Source organism: Pseudophryne corroboree, chromosome 12, assembly GCF_028390025.1.
Source record: "Pseudophryne corroboree isolate aPseCor3 chromosome 12, aPseCor3.hap2, whole genome shotgun sequence".
NCBI lineage: Eukaryota > Metazoa > Chordata > Amphibia > Anura > Myobatrachidae > Pseudophryne > Pseudophryne corroboree.
The window spans coordinates 68194855-68218699 of NC_086455.1; the positions used below are offsets into that span (position 1 = coordinate 68194855).

General features: G+C 46.2%; 1 protein-coding gene across 1 annotated transcript in view; it reads left to right on the forward strand.

The window, feature by feature from the left end:
* The first annotated feature begins 350 nt into the window (after window positions 1–350).
* CLMN (calmin) overlaps window positions 351–23845 on the forward strand; it is a 253807-nt gene continuing 230312 nt past the window's right edge. Inside the window, exon 1 of the mRNA XM_063947617.1 lies at window positions 351–614. Within this exon, the coding sequence (XP_063803687.1) occupies window positions 533–614 (82 nt within the window). The 5' untranslated portion in view covers window positions 351–532. The remainder of the gene's footprint in view (window positions 615–23845) is intronic.

Genomic DNA, 23845 nt, shown 5'->3' on the forward strand with positions numbered 1-23845 from the left:
CAAATTGCAAGTGGGTGATATGTACGTGACCACCCTGTGTGGGTTCCAAGTGTCAAATATGTTGACCAACGCTGTTTAACCCTTGAAGAACTACAACTTATTAAAAATGATGAAATCTGGTGCCTGTGCCCGCTTTACCACCATTTTCATGCCCAAAAGCAGTTTTTTTTTTAAGGCTAAATGTAATGTAAATCGGTGTAATGGACACTATTTTTTGTTTATACAATGTTAACTTAGTGATCTATTCTTATTTAAGTGTCTTAATATAACATTGTCTGAATAAGAAGCTGGAGCCGAATAAGAAGCTAACTTCAGCCTCCCCGGGCACTGCTGTTATGCAGAGCACAACTGTCACTCCTGCCGGTGTCTCCCTCCTCCTGCCCACTCTCAGGGCTCGGAGGGAGGAGCAGTGCTCTCCTCTCATCTCTCACTTCCTCGGTGAACTTGTCCGGAGTGTAGCCGGGATTACTGTCCATCGGGGGTGGATTTCTCCTCTGAGCCCCACTTCCTCTTCCACGATCACTCCCCACCCATGGCTGGACACGAGTGGGACTGGTTTCAGCTAGAGGAACTGATAGGACAGATCAGTGACATCAGGGTGCAGAACCTGCAAGGTACAGACCCCCCTCCTCATTCAGTGTCTGTGGGTGGGTGGTGGGAGTCTCTTGTAACGCCCCCTCTGTGCTACCTGGCAGGGGGTCCCATGCACCAGCCTGGTGGCCTCTATAGCAGGTAACAGGTCTCTAGCATCACTCTCAGGGCACCTTATATGAGTTATAATAATGCACAGTTGCTGCAGAACCTCCTGCCAGTCACTCATGCTGTTCCCTGGCAGCCAGGCTGCTGCCCATCATCCCATCCCTTATATAATTGATTATTGCTAGTATATGCTGATCTGTGCTCCTGTATAGCTACTTAGGTCATATACTCTATCAAGTGTGTTATAATGCAGATTTTATTAATTATTATACTTCAGATGTTGTGGGACTACAACACTCAGCATGCCTTGGGCTTCTGGTGACAGTTGCACTGTAACAACAGCAGAGAGAGTCCTGTTGCTGTGATTATAGTCACTGAGGTGCCAGCCACAAAGGTCACCCAGATATGTGCCTGTAAAGGCTCTGCCTCTGGGCACAGTGTTTACCTGCAGCCACTGCTAAGTGCATTGCAATGAGGCAGCGGAGTGTGCACTCTGCATTCTGGGATAACTAGACACCTGCTTGCAACTAAACAGCAACACATGACATTTCCAGGACCTAGGAGCCCTGTTCTCAGCACACACTAGGCGGGTGATGATAACTATACAGGTGTCTCTGCCATTGGCTCAGTCTTATCCATTTATCAGGACTCAGGCCAGAGAAAGAGGCATTGTAATGTAGACTAATTATTTTGTATACAAGATCTGCATAATAACAGCTGTACCGCCAAGCAAGCCAGCACTATCATTAAGACACACAGCAGAACCATCCTGCATCCCCGTACATTGTATTACACAGCTGCCTGACTTGTGTTCCAAACTTTATTGTGGCAGAAACTTTAATATTAACATTTGATACAAATACATGAAGAGGCTCCACTTCCACTCACTCCCAAGCCAAAGGGCTGCAGAATTATCTATGTATAACCTGAATAAACTGACCCCATAGAGATAATAGGTTGGAAAGATATCTGGAAGAGGAGCAGCCTAGGGAATATGTAGTGTACAAGGTTACAATGGGTTAAACATCAGTGTGATCTGCAATCAATTATCTCAAGCAGAGTTTGTAAATACTAACTTCAAAGGGAGCATGGCTGGTATACAGGGACCAGCATACACACCTACTGTAGGTTACTGCTGTGTGACCAGGGATGCACTGATGAGTCTGTTTTATATGGCTGGAATGGGAGTCTCTTGCAATCCCTGCTAGTTTATTGTGTACAGTCATGATCCCTTCAGCCAGAGTCTTAGTGGGATGATAAATTGTTTTATAAACACTTTATTGACATCTGAAAGAGATCTGTGCTGTGTTTTGTTGCTAAAATTACCATTTACCCTATATGTGGTGGGCACATACTGTAGCGTCTGTTTATCCGCACTCCCTGGGTGTTTATATGGTGCACAGATTGTGAGACTTATCCATTGGAGATATGACAGTTTAAGACTCTTCAACTATGCTTCTATCTGTGATATTCTAGGTATTTTATCTTCATCTATAAACCGTTGCATGCGGGAGGTTCTGTGACGCTCCATGTATGGGTCATTCCATGCGATAAGTTACGTTTTAACTTTGGTTCTTGGTAAAAAAAAATGTTTTAACCCATCTGGGCAAATATAGATGGGCAGGTTATGGATTGTGTGTGCACTGTATAAATGTAGAATTTGCACAATATACCTATAAATAAATTATTGGTGATATGATCAGATGACGTTGGTGCCCTGTCTACGCTTAGCTTTGGCCCTATAAGTCACATAAAGTACATGATCAATTACTATGGCTCCCAAAATTTGTGCCACTATCATACTCTTTTTTTTTTTTTTCTTCTAAAATACATAATCCTTTTTATCAATCATATTTATTATTTGTTGGTATTCTTTACTTGCCTGTAAGTAATATTCATACTCTGTCATTATAAATGTAAGTTGCAGACATGTGAATCGATAAAAAAAAAACATGGTTCATTAAATTGGGTCATAGATATAATCTGCGCTCTCTGGCCAAATACTGTAAGATTAAGAATCTCTGGTCTGAGCGCACCCTAGTAATACTACTGACAGTGATGAAATGACACAAATAAACACAAAGACATTATATTACGTAACTGAATAGTAAAGGGGAAGTGTTTATATGTAATTAAATCTCTGCAGGATGTTACCTGTCCCATGCTCATTGTGAATAAGACCTATTTTATCCTACGCATGAGTTTATTTATTTTCCATTATACCGCAGTTGGTAGGTAGTAAAGGACAGTGCACTGAAGCCTGATGCTTCTGAGTGACACTTGCGGTCTCCTAGGTAACAAAACTCACTAATATGTATTACATGAAACAAGCCAAGTATAGACATGGAGAGTTCTGTGTTCATGCAGCATATTAGGTACTAGTGTACTTCTCCTCTCTTCTCACTGCTTCATACATCAACCTGTGACTTATCTAAGGCTGTGCAGAGAAACTGAGCTGTGTACCAGAATCTCTCAGTTAAAGTTCCTCTAATACTTTTGAATTTTTTTTTACTGACACCCCCCCCCCCTTTCCCGGTCTTTAGGCCAACAACACTTAGGTCAACACTCATGCGAGGGGACACTGTGCACTAATTGGGGTTCCCGGTCACTTTGCGAAGAAAACGACACCAAAACCCCCAAAAAAACTCATGTCGGCCTTTTTCCATGACGACCTAATGACCATGTTGACCAATTTCAGGTGTCGACCTAGTCACTGTGGACCAATAGTGGTCGATCTTGTTACTGTCGACCCAGCGATCCCCCCCCCCCACACACACACACCTCTACATGCCGACATATTTCCCAGAGCTATGCCAGTTGTATAATACAGTACCAGAAATTTAATGAAAGTAATTATCTTTCATGTAACTTGCTGTCCGGTGATGGACACAAGTAGGGGGCACGGCAGGTGTGGGGGGTGTGCCAAGTCCGCTGGACGCTGCTTCTACAGTGCTAAGCCACCCACAATGAATCCCCTGCCCGTCAGTAGCACTGAGATGTAGTATGCACTAAAATCCCCCACTCATTAAATATCAGGACAATTAGGAGGCCGTGCAGCTTTAGCGTACACCATTTATTTTCCCCATGTCTCAAAAATGTATCATGTATTTATTTATGAACAGTTATTGATATAGGGGCTGATTCTGATTTGCACGCATCTGCGGCAAGTTTCCGCGCGTCCGTGGGATTCTTCTTACTTTTATATACAAATGCGAGAACCCGACGAAGTGTGCAGGAAAACCATGTGGCTGACAGCGGAAGCTTATCCCACCCACTGGGTATCATTATTAGTACCTGGCCTCGCACCAGCCCCATGGTAGCTGCAAGAGATCCGTCACAAGCAGACATGTCATCTCCGTAGGAGCGCTGTCACCACTAAATGACTCTCCCGTCACACTCCCGCAAACTGCTCATTACACGGAAAGTGTGGTCCGTCAGCAGACAGATCAATCTGTTCACAGGAGCGATCTCCGTCCGTCAGTGTAAATCTGATCTGGTATTTGTGCAGTCATGATTTGTTTCGCATATGCGCATTTCGCTGAAATCCACGAGATTCGTCTGTATCTGCTGATATGTCCAACTAAGAATTAATCCCATGTTCCGCAGCACTGCACACAGAATATGTAGTCCTTCACATCCGTCTCTATAGAGCCTTGGCAGGAACTGGACTTGTTTCGCACATGCGCATTTCGCTGAAATCCACGAGATTCGTCTGTATCTGCTGATATGTCCAACTAAGAATTAATCCCATGTTCCGCAGCACTGCACACAGAATATGTAGTCCTTCACATCCGTCTCTATAGAGCCTTGGCAGGAACTGGACTCAGTGCTGAAGGCAGCAAGCTAACAGTGTGTTACATACACCCATCAGCCATAACATTAAAACCACCTGTATAATATTGTGTAGGTCCCCTCATATTGCCAAAGTAGCTCTGACCATCAAGGCATGGACCCCATAAGACCTCTGAAGGTGTCCTGTGGTATCTGGCACCACGATGTTAGCAGCAGATCCCTTAAGACCTGTAAGTTGTAAGGTTGGGTCTCCAGGGCTCGGACTTGTTTCACCAGCACATCCCACAAATATGTGATCGTATTGAGATCTGGGGAATTTGGGGGCCAAGCCAACACCTTGTCCTCTTTGTCATGTTCCTCGGACCATTCTTGAACGTTTGTTGCAGTGTGGCAGGGCACATTATCCTGCTGATAGTGCCCACTGCCATCAGGGAGTACTGTTACCATGAAGGAGTATACTTGGTCTGCAGCAGTGTTTAGGTAGGGGGTATGTGTTACATCCACATGAATGCCAGGACCCAAGGTTTATCAGCAGGACATTGCCTAGAAAACATCACACTGCCTCCGCTGTCTTGCCTTCTTTCCATAGGGTATCCTGGTGCCATCTCTTCCCTAGGTAAATGATACACTACCACCCAGCCTTCAACATGATGTAATAGAAAGAAACGCTGCTCCATGGTCCAGTTCTGACGCTCACGTGCCCATTGTAGGCACTTTCCGTGGTGGACAGTGGTCAGGATGGGCACTCTGACCCGTCTGCGGCTACCCAGCCCCATATGTAGTGAGATCCGGGGTTATAAGGTTAACAATGCAAATCTTGATATATATGAAATACAAAGTCTGCAAGCCTGCGTTTTTTATTATACCTGATAATACATTCTGAACTGCAGCACAGCAATGATACAGCCTGTGTATATTATATACAGCAGATTTGCATGGCCCATAATAATAATAATACAGTATTTCTAACACTTATAAATCTCTGCCTTTATGCTTCATTTGAGCTGGTACGCCTCTCCAGAAATCACAGTAGTGGAGTGTGTGAAGTTCGGCCTGCTAAGTATACTGCAATGACTCATTCATATGCTGAAGTATCATTTTTATATTGTCAAAGAATAAAAAGCAGCCTCTAATACAAGTTTCTTGTTATAGAAGACCTCTTGTCATGTTCTTAGACATTGACATAAAGTTTCTATACTTATCCACCGTACAAGGAATTCTGCTAGCGTCATCCGGTTAGCAATTGCCGGGAAGGGGGGGAAGTGGGGAAAAGTCCCTGTTATTCGGCCTGCTGGCTGTCGTGATTCGGGCCCGGTATACTGATCGGCGGGATCCCGACCACCGGTAACATGATTACATCCCTTTTTATTAACGTAATTTCAAATGGCTCAGTGAGCGATAGCAACAAGACATTAAAGGGGGGTACACACGGGAGAGATGTGTGCTGAATGATCTAGCACAGACCGGTCAGCGCACATATCTCCCCCCACTCAGCACAGCACGATGTGTGCTGAGCGAGGGGGGATGATGGGGTGACCGCTCATTTTACCCAGCGGTGAAATGAGCAATCCCACTAGCATGCCAAATCTAGAGCTGTCGATAGCGACGCACGGGGCCGTGTATCGCTGTCGCCGGTACCCTACACACGGAGAAATCCGTGCTGAAATTCTAAGCAATCTAGTCAGATTACTTAGAATTTCAGCACGGATCTCTGCGTGTGTACCCTCCTAGACTTGAGAAGTTTAATCCAGTGATGGGCAATCTGATAACACCTTACCCTTAAGGGGGGTACACATAGAGAGATCTGACTAGATTGCTTAGAAGTTAAGCACTGATCTCTCCGTGTGTACCCCCCACAGCAATAGCGAAGCGAGACCTCGAGTGTCGCTATCGCCGGTGCTAGATTGGCCTGCATGCAGGCTCAACCTAGCACAACGCTCATTTTACCCGCTGAGTTAGATGAGTGCCCTCCCGTCCGTCCCCCTCGCTCAGCACACATTGCGCTGTGCTGAGCGGGGTGAGAGATGTGTGCGGAGCGGTCTGTGTTAAGATCGCTCAGCACACATCTCTCCCATCAGTACTGGCCTTTAGATAAAAATAAGCCTTTCACTGCTGTAGGCTCTTTATCAAAGGGTTAACGCCTGAGAACCACCTAACAATCAATTACTGCACCACCAAACAAGGAGTGATATTCTTGTAATCACTTGTTATGAATGTTAAATGTTGCTCCAGCCAATCGGCTCCAAACTGTCATGCGTTTGTAAAGTGACTGATAGGAGCTGATTGGCTGGAGCACGATTTATCACTCGTAATGAGTGATAACAGGAATATCACTTGTTGTCAAGGGGTCTATTCATGAAGCAGTGAAAAGAGTGAAGAAGTGAGCCTGTGGAGAAGTTGCCCATGGCAACCAATCAGCTTCCCCATACAGTTGTATAGTATGCAAATCGTAAATGTTACTTCAATGCTGATTGGTTGCCATGGGCAACTTCTCCACTGGCTCACTTCTCCACTCTTTTCACTGCTTCATGAATAGACTCCTCAATATGCCCTTATATGTGTCCACTTTATCTCTCTCCAAACTTTCATAAATACCCCCCCTTTATCTTCATACCAATCAAAAGTTCCCAAAATACTTCCACACCGCCACAACCATCATCTCCATATGCCCTCATATGCCCTCAGACATTGTCCATGCCAGTCAGACTCCCTGTTGCTATATATTGTAGTAGTATAGCTCTGGGGCAGAGGTTCTCAAACTCGGTCCTCGGGGGCACATACAGTGCATGTTTTGCAGGTAACCCAGCAGGTGCACAGGTGTATTAATTACTCACTGACACATTTTAAAAGGTCCACAGGTGGAGCTAATTATTTCACTTGCGATTCTGTGAGGAGACCTGCAAAACATGCACCTTGTGTGCCCCCGAGGACCGAGTTTGAGAACCTCCGCTCTGGGGGGCGAGTTGGGTATTAAATCCCGGCGGTCAAAATACCAACACTGATATCCTGACTGTTAGGATGCCGGCAGGGGGGTGAGCGGAACGAAGCTACACTTGCCACAGGTTCTATTCCCACTCTATGGGTGTCGTGGACACCCAGGAGTGGTAATAGCTATGGCGGCGCTGCCGGTATTCTGACGGTCGGGATTCCGGCATTGGTATTTTGACCGTCGGGATTCTGACCGCCGGGATTCCAACTACATCCCCTGGGGGCACAGGTGAAAGCCTACTACTGGGTGACACTTGGGCCATGTCATACATGCCGCCGATCTTGTGCTACACGGATCACAGATCAGTGCTGATTAGTTGCTATGGCAGAGTTTCCCAAACTCCACCATTACAGTCAGGTTTTGAATATCCATGCTAGAATTTTTGTGGTTAAATTAAAGTGACTGAGGTACGAATTAAGGGCCTAATTCAGAGAAGTAATGCAGCTGCAAGTGCAATTTTCTCCGCAACGCAACTGCAGATATCAGCAAGTAATGCTGCCACCCAGAAATGAAAAGAGACGTCCGCCAGTGTTACCGCATATCATTGGCAATTGCATACACATATGCAGCCTATATGCAAGAACAAAGAACATCAGGTTGAAGGGTAGACCTAAGGCTACGCTGACTGGACACTGCGCCAGGTTTTTGTACGTTAGAGCTCTCAGCTGACGTCAGATACATATCCCGAAAAACGACGCTTGCATTTTTACAACCACTCCGCGCTATCGCCATGTTAAAACCTCCAGTCACTTCCTATCAATCACTTTGCGGAGGAGTCCTCACTGTGTGCGGATTCAAAGCGGCACCTTGATGCAGGCGCAATGCGAACGCAGCACATGCGCAATCTGCCAATAATCGCTCCGTTGTGTGGAACATTGGCTTTGCATGCTTCTCTGAATCACCTGTCCTCAAGTATGGATATCCTGAAAACCTGGACTGTAATGGCGGAGTTTAGGAAACTCTCTGCTACAGGATTGATTCTACACTGGGCAAGTATGCACCTATGCAGGCTCTGGGGTCTCAGCCTGAAAGTGGCACTGTTGCTATGACTGTGTATGATGATTTCTCTTCCGCCATATGAAACTACTTCTAAAGCGGAATGCATGTGGATAAACAAATATATATTTTAGCACATTTTCATCAATAATGCTGACCCAAAATAAATGTTACAGTATAATTTGTGAATCATTTAAATGAACGTGTCATCAGAATGTAGTAATACCTGGTAATTTCACTGTGTTATTATACTGGGAACAATGACTTCCATGCAGGCTTAGTAATACCGAAATGTCAATGCTACTACATGACTTTATCTTAAGAGTGAAATAACAAACGTGAACTAACATAATAGGGGTTAGATACTAACAAAGCGACTGCGGAATAACCATAACAGCCAGCCTGCAATTATCTTTGTTCTATCTAGTACCAATCAAACAATGATGGCACTACGCTGGTTATCTTACTGCATATTATTAGTAAATAAAGCCCCAGGGGACAGACATAAGCATACAGAACACATGACATCATTCAATTGTGACAACAACCCTTCCTTAGTATATAAGGTAACAATATCCTTTTAGTGGGCCATAAAGGGAATTGAGTTTTTGGATGGTGCTAATTTGAGACCATTCTGCACAAATGAAATGAACACTGATAGTGATAAGCGTTCTGCTTGGGTGTTGTATGGAAGGTCGACAGTAACTAGGTCAAAAGTGTCTAGGTCGACAACCATTGGTCGATAGTAACTAGGTCGACAGGGTCTCTAGGTCAACATGGTCCAGGTCGACAAGTCAAAAGGTCGACCTATGTTTTTTGGGTGTCATTTTCTCTGTACAGTGACCAGGAACCCCAATTAGTGCACCGTGTCCCCTCGCATGGCTCGCTTTGCTCGCCATGCTTTAGGCAAGGTGCCTCGCTCCGCTTCTGCTGCACTCGGCACAGGTTACTATTCCCAATCGTAGTCCGCGTGGATCGTTAAGTATGAAAAAGTTCAAAAAAAAGAAAAAAATTGTGAAAAACTCATGTCGACCTAGAGACCCTGTCGACCAATAGTGGTCGACCTAGTTACTGTCGACCTAGAGACCGGATCCCGTTCTGCTTGTATATACTATCAGTACATAGCTATTTATTATAACAATATATTGTAAATCTTATTTTGAGAACTAGTTGTGAAATGATTTTGTTTATTGTTTTAGTGTTGTCTTGACTCTTAACCAAATCCTTCACTTTTTTTTCTTTAGCCTGTTAAACCTAGAGCAGTCCTCATGGCACATTAACAGTCCAGGTTTTAAGGATAGCCATACTTGAGCAAAGTTGACTTAATTAGTAGCTCAGTTAGGGGTTCATTTATTGATGAGTGATAAAACTTGTTGCGCATGATAAAGGGCAGTGACGTGCGGTGAGGTAGAGTCTTTCCTGTCTACTAACGACTGCGCCAGAGTTTTGACTGTATAAAGTATATGAAAAATACAAAGATTATATTAAAAATATATTCTTTGTATTATTCTAATCTTTTTTATCGTCAAAACTCTGGAGTAAAAAGTCTGTGGCATGTGCCTATTTTTTCCCACACATCACTGATCAAAACTCACCAAATTTCCAGCAGTATAGACAGGTGAAACTCAGAACATTAGAATATTGGCCCTCATTCCGAGTTGTTCGCTCGTTGCCGAGTTTCGCTATATTGCGATTAGCCGCTTACTGCGCATGCGCAAAGTTCGCAGAGCGCATGCGCTTAGTTATTTTACTCAAAAGTTAGGTATTTTACTCACGGCATAACGAGGATTTTTCATCGTTCTGGTGATCGGAGTGTGATTGACAGGAAGTGGGTGTTTCTGGGCGGAAACTAGCCGTTTTATGGGAGTGTGCGAAAAAACGCTGGCGTTTCTGGGAAAAACGCGGGAGTGTCTGAAGAAACGGGGGAGTGTCTGGGCGAACGCTGGGTGTGTTTGTGACATCAAACCAGGAACGAAACTGACTGAACTGATCGCAGTGGCAGAGTAAGTCCCGAGCTACTCACAAACTGCAAAGAAATTTCTATTCGCAATTATGCGAATCTTTCGTTCGCAATTCTGCAAAGCTAAAATTCACTCCCAGTAGGCGGCGGCTTAGCGTGTGCAAAGCTGCTAAAAGCAGCTAGCGAGCGAACAACTCGAAATGAGGGCCATTGTGCAAAAGTTCATTTATTTCAGTAATTCAACTTAAAAGGTGAAACTAATATATTATATTATAGACTCTTTACATGCAAAGTGAGATCATGAGACTAAACAATGCAGAAGAGCTGAAGGCCGCTATTAAAGCATCCTGGTCTTCCATAACACCTCAGCATTGCCACAGGCTGATAGAATCCATGCTACGCCGCATTGAGGCAGTAATTTATGCAAAAGGGGCCCAGACCAAGTACTGAGTACATATGCGTGATTATACTTTTCAGAGGGCCGACATTTCTGTATTTAAAATCCTACAATCATCAAAATTATAACAAATAAAGACTTGAAATATCTCACTTTGCATTTAATGAGTCTATATAATATATTAGTTTCACCTTTTAAGTTAAATTACTGAAATAAATGAACTTTTGCACAATGGCCCTCATTCCGAGTTGATCGCTCGCAAGGCGATTTTAGCAGAGTTACACACGCTAAGCCGCCGCCTACTGGGAGTGAATCTTAGCTTCTTAAAATTGCGAACGATGTATTCGCAATATTGCGATTAAACACCTCGTAGCAGTTTCTGAGTAGCTTCAGACTTACTCGGCATCTGCGATCAGTTCAGTGCTTGTCGTTCCTGGTTTGACGTCACAAACACACCCAGCGTTCGCCCAGACACTCCTCCGTTTCTCCGGCCACTCCTGCGTTTTTTCCGGAAACGGTAGCGTTTTGATCCACACGCCCATAAAACGCCGTGTTTCCGCCCAGTAACACCCATTTCCTGTCAATCACACTACGATCGCCGGAGCGAAGAAAAAGCCGTGAGTAAAAATACTATCTTCATTGTTAAATTACTTGGCGCAGTCGCAGTGCGAATATTGCGCATGCGTACTAAGCGGAATTTCACTGCGATGCGATGAAAATTACCGAGCGATCAACTCGGAATGAGGGCCAATATTCTAATGTTCTGAGTTTAACCTGTACTGTACTACAGTACCATACACTCCAACATTTGACACATAAAAATTGGTACAAATTAGGAAAAGGGGCGTGGCCACGTTCCTTTTCCTATACTTTAAATGGAAGTTTTGAGGGCCAAAAATCGGTACAGACCATAAAAAAAAGGTACTGTACCTGCCAAAAATGTACAGCTGGAGGGTATGCAGTACTGCGCCTGTGTATAATACCCAGATGTACCAGTTGGCTCATATATTGTGTGTAAATCTGGCTCTGGTACTAGCCAATGCCTCCTCAGCCATTTACCTCACCGCACATCCCTGATAAAGGATGCTTCAGCCAATCAGCTTCCAACTGTAATTGTTTTTTTCCCAACAGGAGCTGATTGGCTGGAGCACTATTTATCATAAATAACAAGTTTTATAACCCATGAGTGTTATCACTTGTTGATAAATGGGCCCCTTATTTTTATTTAACCATCTGTACTCAAGCATGGATATCCTTAAAAACTTGATTGTTATTCAGAATTACACATTGCTGTGACTGCTTTAGATACTTTGCCATAGTCGTGTCTGTGACTTTATGCTAATGGTAGTAAAAGCCCTTTCCTTGGTGTTTAAGTGTGCGTCTGAGCAAAGACTGGATGCCCACTTTGTGTGTCTTTAGAGGCAACAATCCTGCTGGGTGCATCTATAGGAACATAGAAACACCACTGAAACTTGCGCCTGCCCATGCTAGTATATAGCATATTTATCCATTGGGATGTAGTTATGATCATGACGGTCAGAATACAGGCGCCAGAGCTATTCCCACTCGTGGGTAACCATCACACCGCGAGCCACCGAGCCTACATCGTGGCGAGCGCAGCAGGCTCGCAAGGGGCTTCGTTGCACTTGTCCCCCTGCTGACATTCTGGCTCCCGGGATCTCGCCATTGGCATTCTGGCCGCCGGGATCCCGACGGCCAGGATCATATACCCAACGATATCCATTTGCTAATTTGTTAATTTAAGTAATAAATGTTCATACCTAGTGCCTAAGCTAGAGAAACACTTCTAATGTGAAATCTTCAAATATCCAGTACATCAGTCTACGTAGTGTTCACTCTAGGATTTGGGCAGGACGCCGGACTGTGAGGGGCACAAGCGCGTGTGCGCGTGCAGCAAAAAGGGGTGTGGCCACGCAAAATAGGGGGCGTGGTCATTTCACCTCATAAAAGTGGGTGGTTCAGCCCACAGACGTTAAAACAGGGGGTGTGGGCGGCCGGCAGCGTTACTGTTGGGGGCGTGCCCAGCACCTACGGAGGTGCTGGGCTTCCCCCAAGCTCTCTCACCGCGTGACTGGATGCCGCGCGCATGCGCACGCCATCTTTACACGCTGGGAGGGCAGGAGGCGGGCGGCTGTTCTAGCAGGGCGCCGCAGAAAGGGCAGGGCGGATTTTGCCCTTAAAAAATCGGGCAGGGCGCGGCGCCCTGCTAAAACAGCCTAGCGTGAACACTATCTACGTATACAGTATTTTATTTGTACATTGTATTAAGGTTAAGCATTAAAATCAATTTTAAATGCATTTAAAAAATATATATATATTTTTTTTTTTAAAGAAAGGGTGGGGTGGGGCTCTCTTAATTTGGCTTTTCCCGGGCCTCTATGACCCTCTGAATGGACCTGGACACATGAAATAGTTTAAAAACATTGAGCATTTAGGCAGATACTGGCCGCTAAGAGTCGGGTCCATGCTGTGCCTTGATGGCCGAGGCTGGGACGCTCTGAATTAGACTGTCAGTATTGGATGTCAGTGATATTTTGCTCCCCTACTTTTGAATAGCGCCTGTGCTGAGATTTGCATTTTCCACGCGTTAGGCGGGTCACCATGTAATGGCACAGTGGCTGCATAAGAAACCATAGTGCACACACAATTCCTGCCACGCACCTACTGTCATCAAGCAGCACTCTCGTTGCAGTGTGAATGTAACTATGATACGCAGTCAGCGTAAGGTGATCCTGATTTAACACTGTGTAAACATAATACTGCGTTATATATACATGGGTCGGCATTTATCCAAACATTGAGATTACAAACAATGGGTAATACAATAATGTACACCTGAGAATACATTCGTACTGCGCACACCAGCATATTGCACAGCCGTGTGATTACTGTACAGGCATAAATGTATTTTCTTTATGGAGTTTTTTTCTTATACATGTTTTATTGATGTTTACATATTATTGGCCTGATTGTGAGTTGGACTCTAACTGCATACAATGCTAATGTTCACGCAGGTGATATATTATCTGCAGCTTCGCATGCATGAAAAGTTCAGAAACCCCCTACGGCTGCACAGAGAGAGGGTTCAGAAACCCTCTGTGCTGCACAGAGTGATGTGATCGGGACGGACGGTACCAGAAAGGTGGTGGAAAAATGATGGGCGTTCCTGGACAGTGACTAGGAGGTGACCAGTAGTGCACGCAGAGATGGTCCTTTACAGGAATGGTTACCATCGATGGTAATGGTGACACAAACAAATGACACAAACCATCAATGACCAGTGACTATTAAATGTGGTGCCAATGATGATTTTACCATTGTTGTTTCTGCACATGTGCAGCGGCTGTCTCTGCTTCTGATTTAGAGCCAGGGGCGGGGCTGAGCTGTGACTGACAGCGCAACCTGTGAAAAAGGCAGAGCATTCCATTCCCGGCTCTTACACATAGGGGGTAATACAGATCTGATCGTAGACATGCACAAGGCTAGTCCGCCCCACATGTCAGCCCCTTCCCCCCTCCCCCACACAGGTGCAAAAGCATCACACGGCGGCGATGCTTTTGCACCTGGCAAGTAGCTCCCTGCAAGTTGTCCCCCCAACGGTCCAAACAAACCTGCGTTGTTCGGACCGTGCCCCGCCAATGGCATTCTAATGCCATTGGCACCCCCCTCCCGCCCAGCGACCACCTCTGCCTGTCAATCAGGCAGAGGCAACTGCAGCCCAGAGATCTGTTAGCATCTCACTGTGCTCCCGGGGTACGTGAGCGCACTCCACATAGTGATTCAGACTCCAGACTGAATTAGGCCTATAGTGTAAGAGGCATAGCAGCTCTGTGCAGCAACAGCAGCCCGTAAAACATAAGGAGTGGGGAAAAAACATTGGGCATACAGCTACCATCGATGGCTGGAACCTCCACCATTGATGGTAAAAGTATTCATCATCGGTCATATACCATCAGTGTTTTTGATGCATCACTGGCCATCCCTCTTCTATTCAGAAGGCGTGTTATGGGAGTGTCACAGGCGTGTCAATGCAAGTGGCTGCATACCTAGACGCACAGCCGCAGACACAGGACGACATGGTCAGTTGGAGACACTGCACTTGTTGTACGACTTGTGTAGGTTTCCATGGTGCGACTGATGGTGCTGTATAAGGATGCAGGAATCGGTGTCACATCGTACACAGGCGCTAACAGTGGGCATCTCAGTCCTGGCACATTCAGCGCACAGATGTACACAGGGGTAGGAGTTTGTAATGGCATTTACATAAACTCACAGATGGGTGACTGCCACAAGATGCTGCTGCGTGTGACTTTTGGTTTAGCGATGTGTGTGGGGTGCTGGGCGACCGCCAGAGCTGCCCTATTGTAATCCAGCTCTGTGTATGTGGCCTTTGCACAAATCCAGGCCTGACAGTAACCTGTAAAAATCAGCCGAATATCGGGCAGTTTAGAGCAAGTTATAGGCTATAGGGAATACAGTATCTGCTTGGTTGCTGTGCGTTACAGTATGACTGTAGTACTGTCTGTCTGTAGTGTATCGCTGTAGTAAGCCACTATTGTTTTGAGGGCCAGTTAGTGGAAGGTTTGTATAAGACAAAGCTGACATTGGTCAGGGTCTAGAGGTCACTGCATTCAGCAGCCGCCCAAGCTTTGCCCCTAGGCATGGATCCTAGAGGTATAGTTAAGGTCTGTGACCTGTGACACTAGAGGACAGACTGAGGCAGCCAGAAAGAAACACGTTAGCAGGAATGTAAGGCAGCAAGCTGGGAGGTGGAGTACTGAATAGGCCACAGAGTGCCTCACACCCTTGGCTTTAGAATAACATTGGTATACAATGACTTTAGGTGTCAGTCTGTTTTTTATACCAGGCTCTCTGACCAGATAAGTTGTTTATAAACCTTGTTAAGTAAATATAAATGTCAAACACTTGTTTGTCTGTTAGGTTTAATAAGATATTGATTTTCCTGTAAGTGAAGTCTCCACAGACTACGTCATACTTACCTACATTTTATTTCTCCTCTCCGGGAGAAGCCCGGAGAGGAGACGCGGCTGCAGTGTCTTCGGGGGGCGGGGCTGGACTGTGACATCACGAAGCCCCGCCCCTCTTCGGGAAATGCCACAATTCACGGGTCCGCGGAAAGGGGGCGGGGCTAAAATGACGCGATTTGCGTCATTTTAACCCCTTCTCCACCCGACGGACCCGCGATTGCGGAAGGTTATCTCTCCATCCTGCTCGCATCACTAGGGTGCGAGCAGGATGCGGGAGACCTGCCCACTCTTCCGGGGGTGCGGGGGGCTACCCCAAAAAATGGGAGCCTCCCGCAGCTTCCGGGAGAGTAGGTAAGTATGGACTACGTATTGAATGTCTGCAGTGCCAAAATGGCGTAATTTATATGTATATGTGTGTATTTTAATGGCCTCTTTATAGTACTGTGTCCTCATAGTATGAGTGGCAGACAATGGTCAGAATGTCGATGCTGGAAACCCGACAGTCGTAAGTATGCAGAGGAGATTTAGGCTACGTGAAGGGAGGTTTAGGGTTAGGCTGCGGGGAGGGTGGGTTAGGTTTAGGCTGCATGGGGAGGGTTATGTTTAGGCTGCAGGTAGGGAGGATAGGGTTAGGCTGCGGTTAGGGAGGGTTAGGCTGCTGGGAGGGAGGGTTAGGCTGTGGGTAGGGAGGGTCAGGCCGGGGGGGGGGCGGGGGCGGTTAGGCTGCGTGGAGGAAAGAGTAGGCTGTGGGTTGGGAGGTTAGGCTGCCGGGAGGGAGGGTTAAGCTGCGGGGAGGGAGGGAGGGAGGTTTAGGCTGCGGTGAGGGAGGGTTAGGTTTAGGCTGTGGTGAGGGAGGGTTAGGTTTAGGCTGCGGTGAGGGAGGGTTAGGTTTAGGCTGTGGTGAGGGAGGGTTAGGTTTAGGCTGTGGTGAGGGAGGGTTAGGTTTAGGCTGCGGTGAGGGAGGGTTAGGTTTAGGCTGTGGTGAGGGAGGGTTAGGTTTAGGCTGCGGTGAGGGAGGGTGAGGTTTAGGTTGCGGGGAGGCAGGGCTAGGCTTATGCTGCAGGGTCGGGGGGGTTAGGGTTAGGCTGCGGTGAGGGAGGGATAGGTTTAGGCTGCGGTGAGGGAGGGTTAGGTTTAGGCTGTGGTGAGGGAGGGTGAGGTTTAGGTTGCGGGGAGGCAGGGCTAGGTTTATGCTGCAGGGGGGGGGGGGTTAGGGTTAGGCTGCGGTGAGGGAGGATTAGGCTGCGTTTAGGAACGGTTAGGGTTAGGCTGCGGGGAGGGAGGTTAGGGTTAGGCTGTGGGGAGGGAGGTTAGGGTTAGGCTGCGGGTAGGGAGGTTAGGATTAGTCTGCAAGAAGAGAGGGTTAGGGTTTGGAGAGGGTTAGAAAACTTACCTTCTAGGTGCTGTGATGCATCATGAGCGCCGGTCTCTCGTACCCAGTCATGGCGGAACTGTGTGTATATACTGAAAATAGATAAATAGATAAATAGATAGATAGATAGATAGATACAGAGTGATCAAGCATAAGCAAGTTCGTTAAACCAGTGGTGATGAGTGATCCATATACAGGTTGAGTATCCCTTATCCAAAATGCTTGGGACCAGAGGAATTTTGGATATCGGATTTTTCCGTATTTTGGAATAATTGCATTCCATAATGAGATATCATGGCGATGGGACCTAAGTCTAAGCACAGAATGCATTTATGTTACATATACACCTTATACACACAGCCTGAAGGTCATTTTAGCCAATATTTTTTATAACTTTGTGCATTAAACAAAGTGTGTATACATTCACACAATTCATTTATGTTTCATATACACCTTATATACACAGCCTGAAGGTCATTTAATACAATATTTTTAATAACTTTGTGTATTAAACAAAGTTTGTGTACATTGAGCCATCAGAAAACAAAGGTTTCACTATTTCACTCTCACTCAAAAAAGTCTGTATTTCGGAATATTCCGTATTTCGGAATATTTGGATATGGGATACTCAACCTGTAATAGCATACCTCCCCAACATTTCGAAAGGGGGAGCAGGTATATTTTGGCGTGCATGAAAGGGGGCATGGCCCAAATGCACACTGCCCTTGTGTGTTATATTGGTTGTGTGGCCATGTATCGTGCCTCCATTGCTGGTCACGCTGTGGGCATACCCAGTGCTCCCCTGAGCTACTGGGCTGACTCCAGCCTCTCTCTCGGTTTTTGAAAGCTGCACATGCAGAAACTATGGTGGGACAGTGCTGGAAATGCGGGAACTAACACACAATGCGCCACTTTATGGGCTGGTCCAGTACCCTGCCAACCAGCTGACAGATGAGTGACATTACTGTGTCATGTACCTTATGACTCCGTGATTTCTCTGGCTCTTAAATACAGTCAGGTCCATAAATATTGGGACATCGACACAATTCTCATATTTTGGGCTCTATACACCACCACAATGGATTTGAAATGAAACAAACAAGAAGTGCTTTCACTGCAGACTTTCCGCTTTAATTTGAGGGTATTTACATCCAAATCAGGTGAACGGTGTAGGAATTACAACGGTTTCTATATGTGCCTCCCACTTTTTAAGGGACCAAAAGTAATGGGACAAACTAAATAATCCTAAATCAAACTTTTACTTTTTAATACTTTGTTGCAAATCCTTTGCAATCTATTACAGCCTGAAGTCTGGAACGCATAGACATCACCAGACGCTGGGTTTCATCCCTGGTGATGCTCTGCCGGGCCTCTACTGCAAATGTCTTCAGTTCCTGCTTGTTCTTGGGGCATTTTCCCTTCAGTTTTGTCTTCATCAAGTGAAATGCATGCTCAATCGGATTCAGGTCAAGTGGTTGACTTGGCCATTGCATAACATTCCACTTATTTGCCTTAAAAATCTCTTTGGTTGCTTTTGCAGTATGCTTTGGGTCATTGTCCATCTGCACTGTGAAGCGCCGTCCAATGAGTTCTGAAGCATTTGACTGAATATGAGCAGATAATATTGCCCGAAACACTTCAGAATTCATTCTGCTGCTTTTGTCAGCAGTCACATTATCAATAAATACAAGGGAACCAGTTCCATTGGCAGCCATACATGCCCACGCCATGACACTACCATCACCATGCTTCACTGATGAGGTGGCATGTTTTGGATCATGAGCAGTTCCTTTCCTTCTCCATACTCTTCTCTTACCATCACTCTGGTACAAGTTGATCTTTGGCCCTCATTCCGAGTTGTTCGCTCGCTAGCTACTTTTAGCAGAAATGCAAACACAAAGCCGCCGCCCTCTGGGAGTGTATCTTAGCATAGCAGAATTGCTAACGAAAGATTAGCAATTGCTAACGAAAGATTACCAATTCTGCTATTATTAGCAGAATTGCTAACGAAAGCAATTTCCTTGCAGTTTCTGAGTAGCTCCAGACCTACTCCTAGATTGCGATCACCTCAGTCCGTTTAGTTCCTGGTTTGATGTCACAAACACGCCCAGCGTCCGACCAACCCCTCCCCCGTTTCTCCAGCCACTCCTGCGTTTTTACCTGGCACACCTGCGTTTTTTAGCACACTCCCTGAAAACGGCCAGTTTCCGCCCAGAAAAACCCACTTCCTGTCAATCAGCAGAGCGATTGAAAAGCTTTGTTCGCCTGTGAGTAAAATAGCATAGTTTTGTGTAAATTTGCTTAGCGCGTGCGCCCTGCTGTGCATACGCATGCGCAGAACTGACGGATTTTAGCCTATTAGCAATTCTACTAAAATTAGCAGCGAGCGAACAACTCGGAATGAGGGCCTTTGTCTCATCTGTCCATAGGATGTTGTTCCAGAACTGTAAAGGCTTTTTTAGATGTTGTTTGGCAAACTCTAATCTGGGCTTCCTGGTTTTGTGGCTCACCAATGGTTTACATCTTGTGGTGAACCCTCTATATTTACTCTTCTGAAGTCTTCTTTTGATTGTTGACTTTGACACATATACGCCTACTTCCTGAAGTTCCTGGAGAGTGTTCTTGATCTGGGCAATTGTTGTGAAGGGGTTTTTCTTCACCAGGGAAATAATTCTGTCATCCACCACAGTTGTTTTCCGTGGTCTTCTAGGTCTTTTGGTGTTGCTGAGCTCTCCGATGCGTTCTTTCTTTTTAAGAATGTTCCAAACAGTTGATTTGGCCACACCTAATGTTTTTGCTATCTCTCTGATGGGTTTGTTTTGATTTTTCAGCCTAATGATGGCTTGCTTCACTGATAGTGGCAGCTCTTTGGATCTCATATTGAGAGTCGACAGCAACAGATTCCAAATGTAAATGTCACACCTGGAATCTACTCCAGACTTTTTACCTGCTTAATTGATGATGAAATAACAAGGGAATAGCCCACTCCTGTCCATGAAATAGCTTTTGAGTCGATTGTCCCATTACTTTTGGTCCCTTAAAAAGTGGGAGGCACATATAGAAACCGTTGTAATTCCTAAACCGTTCACCTGATTTGTAAATACCCTCAAATTAAAGCGGAAAGTCTGCAGTGAAAGCACATCTTGTTTGTTTAATTTCAAATCCATTGTGGTGGTGTATAGAGCCCAAAATCTGAGAATTGTGTCGATGTCCCAATATTTATGGACCTGACTGTATATTGATAGGCTCCATTCTCCTAACTGAGGTGTCAGCCCACGACATAGCCGTCTGCAGATGAGGGGCTTTTACCTGCTGTAGAGCTGGGACAGATAAACCTGTGATGTGTAGGCTGACATTGCATGATACAGTCCTGCTGCTGAACAACACCCCAACAGTGGGGGTCATTCCGAGTTGTTCGCTCGTTGCCGATCTTCGCAACGGAGCGATTAAGGCAAAAATGCGCATGCGCATGGTACGCAGTGCGCATGCGGTTAGTATTTTAACACAAAACTTAGTAGATTTACTCATGCCGAACAAAGATTTTTCCTCGTTGAAGTGATCGGAGTGTGATTGACAGGAAGTGGGTGTTTCTGGGCGGAAACTGGCCGTTTTCTGGGAGTGTGCGGAAAAACGCAGGCGTGCCAGGGAAAAACGCGGGAGTGTCTGGAGAAACGGGGGAGTGGCTGGCCGAACGCTGGGCGTGTGTGTGACGTCAAACCAGGAATGAAACTGACTGAACTGATCGCTATTTGTGAGTAAGTCTCGAGCTACTCAGAAACTGCTAAGAAATTTATTTTCGCAAATCTGCTAATCTTTCGTTCGCAATTCTGCTAAGCTAAAATACACTTCCAGAGGGTGGCGGCTTAGCGTGTGCAATGCTGCTAAAAGCAGCTAGCGAGCGAACAACTCGGAATCACCCCCAGTGTGCAGTACGTGTGTGTGTGTGTGTCCAGATAAAGCTGCTCAGTGACTGAAATAAGAGTGCAGTGCTTCTGGGGAGCAAGGTTATTTATAGTAGGAGGCTGATGAGTGCCTGTTGCACCGCGCTGCACATCATCTCTTGCCGCTCTCTGTGCTCAGTAATCCAGACAAAACACAATATCAGAGCCTGGAATCAGCACTGGCAGCTCTGACAGCCGGCAGGGCCTGCCCTCTACAGCCGCGCTAATTGGAATATATTTAGGGGAAGACTGTAAATAGGATTTTGATAACCTACCGGTAAATCCTTTTCTCTCTAGTCCGTAGAGGATGCTGGGGATGACATCAAGACCATGGGGTATAGACGGGATCCGCAGGAGACATGGGCACTCTAAAGACTTTTCATTGGGTGTGAACTGGCTCCTCCCTCTATGCCTCTTCTCCAGACCTCAGTTGTAGTAACTGTGCCCAGGGAGACTGACATTTCGAGGAAAGGAATTACTTAACTAGTGGTGAGATATCTACCAACTCACACCCTCAACCATGCCGCACACATGGCATTCAACATAACACACGCCAACAGGCATGAACTAATTGCAGCAACATGCTGAAACCAAGATAACACAACTTGTGTAACTGTAATAACTAAACTGCAGGTAAAGTACGAGGATGTGGACTAGGAGAAAAGGATTTACCGGTAGGTTATCAAAATCCTATTTTCTCATACGTCCTAGAGGATGCTGGGGATGACATCAAGACCATGGGGTCTATACCAAAGCTCCAGTACGGGCGGGAGAGTGCGGATGACCCTGCAGCACCGATTGACCAAACTTTAGGTCTTCAGTGGCCAAGGTGTGAAACTTGTAGAACTTAGCAAATGTGTTTGACCCTGACCAAGTAGCTGCTCTGCAAAGTTGTAATGCCGAGACCCCCCGGGCAGCCGCCCAGGATGAGCACACCTTCCTAGTGGAGTGGGCCTTTACCGACGTCTGTAACGGCAATCCAGCCGTAGTATGAGCTTGCTGAATCGTATTCCTAATCCAACGTGCAATAGTCTGCTTGGAAGCTCTAACCACATCTAGAGACTTTGAATCAGTGAATGTGTTAGTAACTACTGGCACCACAATAGGTTGGTTTATGTGAAAAGCAGAAACCACCTTTGGAAGAAAATGTTGGCGAGTTCGCAACTCTGCCCTATCTTCATGAAAAATCAGGTAAGGGCTCTTGTGAGACAAGGCCCCCAATTCCGACACCCGCCTTGCGGATGCCAATGCCATAAGCATCACCACTTTCCAAGTGAGAAACTTCAATTCTATCTTTTGTAGAGGCTCAAACCAATCCGATTAAAGGAACTGCAATACCACGTTAAGGTCCCATGGTGCCACTGGAGGCACGAATGGAGGCTGGATGTGCAGAACCCCTTTCACGAAGGTCTGAACCTCTGGAAGAGAGGCCAATTGTTTTTGGAAGAACACTGATGAGGCCGAAATCTGGACCTTGATTGATCCCAATCGTAGGCCCGCCTCCACACCAGCCTGCAGAAAATGGAGAAAACGTCCCAACTCAAACTCTTCCATAGGAGCCTTCTTGGATTCACACCAAGACACATATTTTCTCCAAATACGGTGGTAATGTTTTGACGTTACTCCCTTTCTGGCCTGAATAAGGGTGGGGATGACCTCCTTAGGAATACCCTTCCTGGCTAGGATACGGCGCTCAACAGCCATGCCGTCAAACGTAGCCGCGATAAGTCTTCGTACACACAGGGCTCCTGCTGCAGGAGGTCCTCCCGAGGAGGAAGAGGCCGAGGATCTCCTATGAGTAACTGCTGAAGATCTGGGTACCAAGCCCTTCTTGGCCAGTCTGGGGCAATGAAGATTGCTCAAACCCTTGTCTTTCTTATGATCCTGAGTACTTTTGGGATCAGCGGAAGTGGAGGGAAAACATACACTGACGGAGACACCCACTGGGTCACCAGTGCATCCACTGCTACTGCTTGAGGGTCTCTCGACCTGGAACAGTATCTCTGAAGCTTCTTGTTGAGACGAGAGGCCATCATGTCTATTTGAGGAACTCACCAAAGACTTGTCACCTCTGCGAAGACTTCTTGGTGGAGGCCCCACTCTCCTGGATGGAGATCATGTCTGCTGAGGAAGTCTGATTCCCAGTTGTCTACTCCCGGAATGAATATTGCCCAGAGCTTGTAGATGTTTTTCTGCCCAGCGGAGGATTTTTGTCACCTCTGCCATTGCTGCTCTGCTTTTCGTTCCGCCCTGCCTGTTTATGTATGTGACTGCTGTTACATTGTCCGCCTGGATCTGCCCGGGACGGTCTTGAAGAAGATGTACCGCTTGTTGAAGGCCGTTGTAAATGGCTCTTAGCTCCAGAACGTTTATGTGAAGGCAGGCTTCCTGTTGTGACCAACGTCCCTGGAAGTTTTCTCCCTGAGAGACTGCTCCCCAGCCTCGGGGACTTGCATCCGTGGTTACTAGGACCCAGTCCTGAATCCCGAACCTGCGTCCCTCTAGCAGGTGAGAGCTGTGCAACCACCACAGGAGCGAAATCCTGTTGTTTTATGACAGGATTATCTTTCTGTGCATGTGTAGGTGTGACCCCGACCACTTGTCCAACAGGTCCCACTGGAATACTCTGGCATGGAACCTGCCAAACTGTATGGCCTTGTAGGCCGCCACCATCTTCCCCAACAACTGAA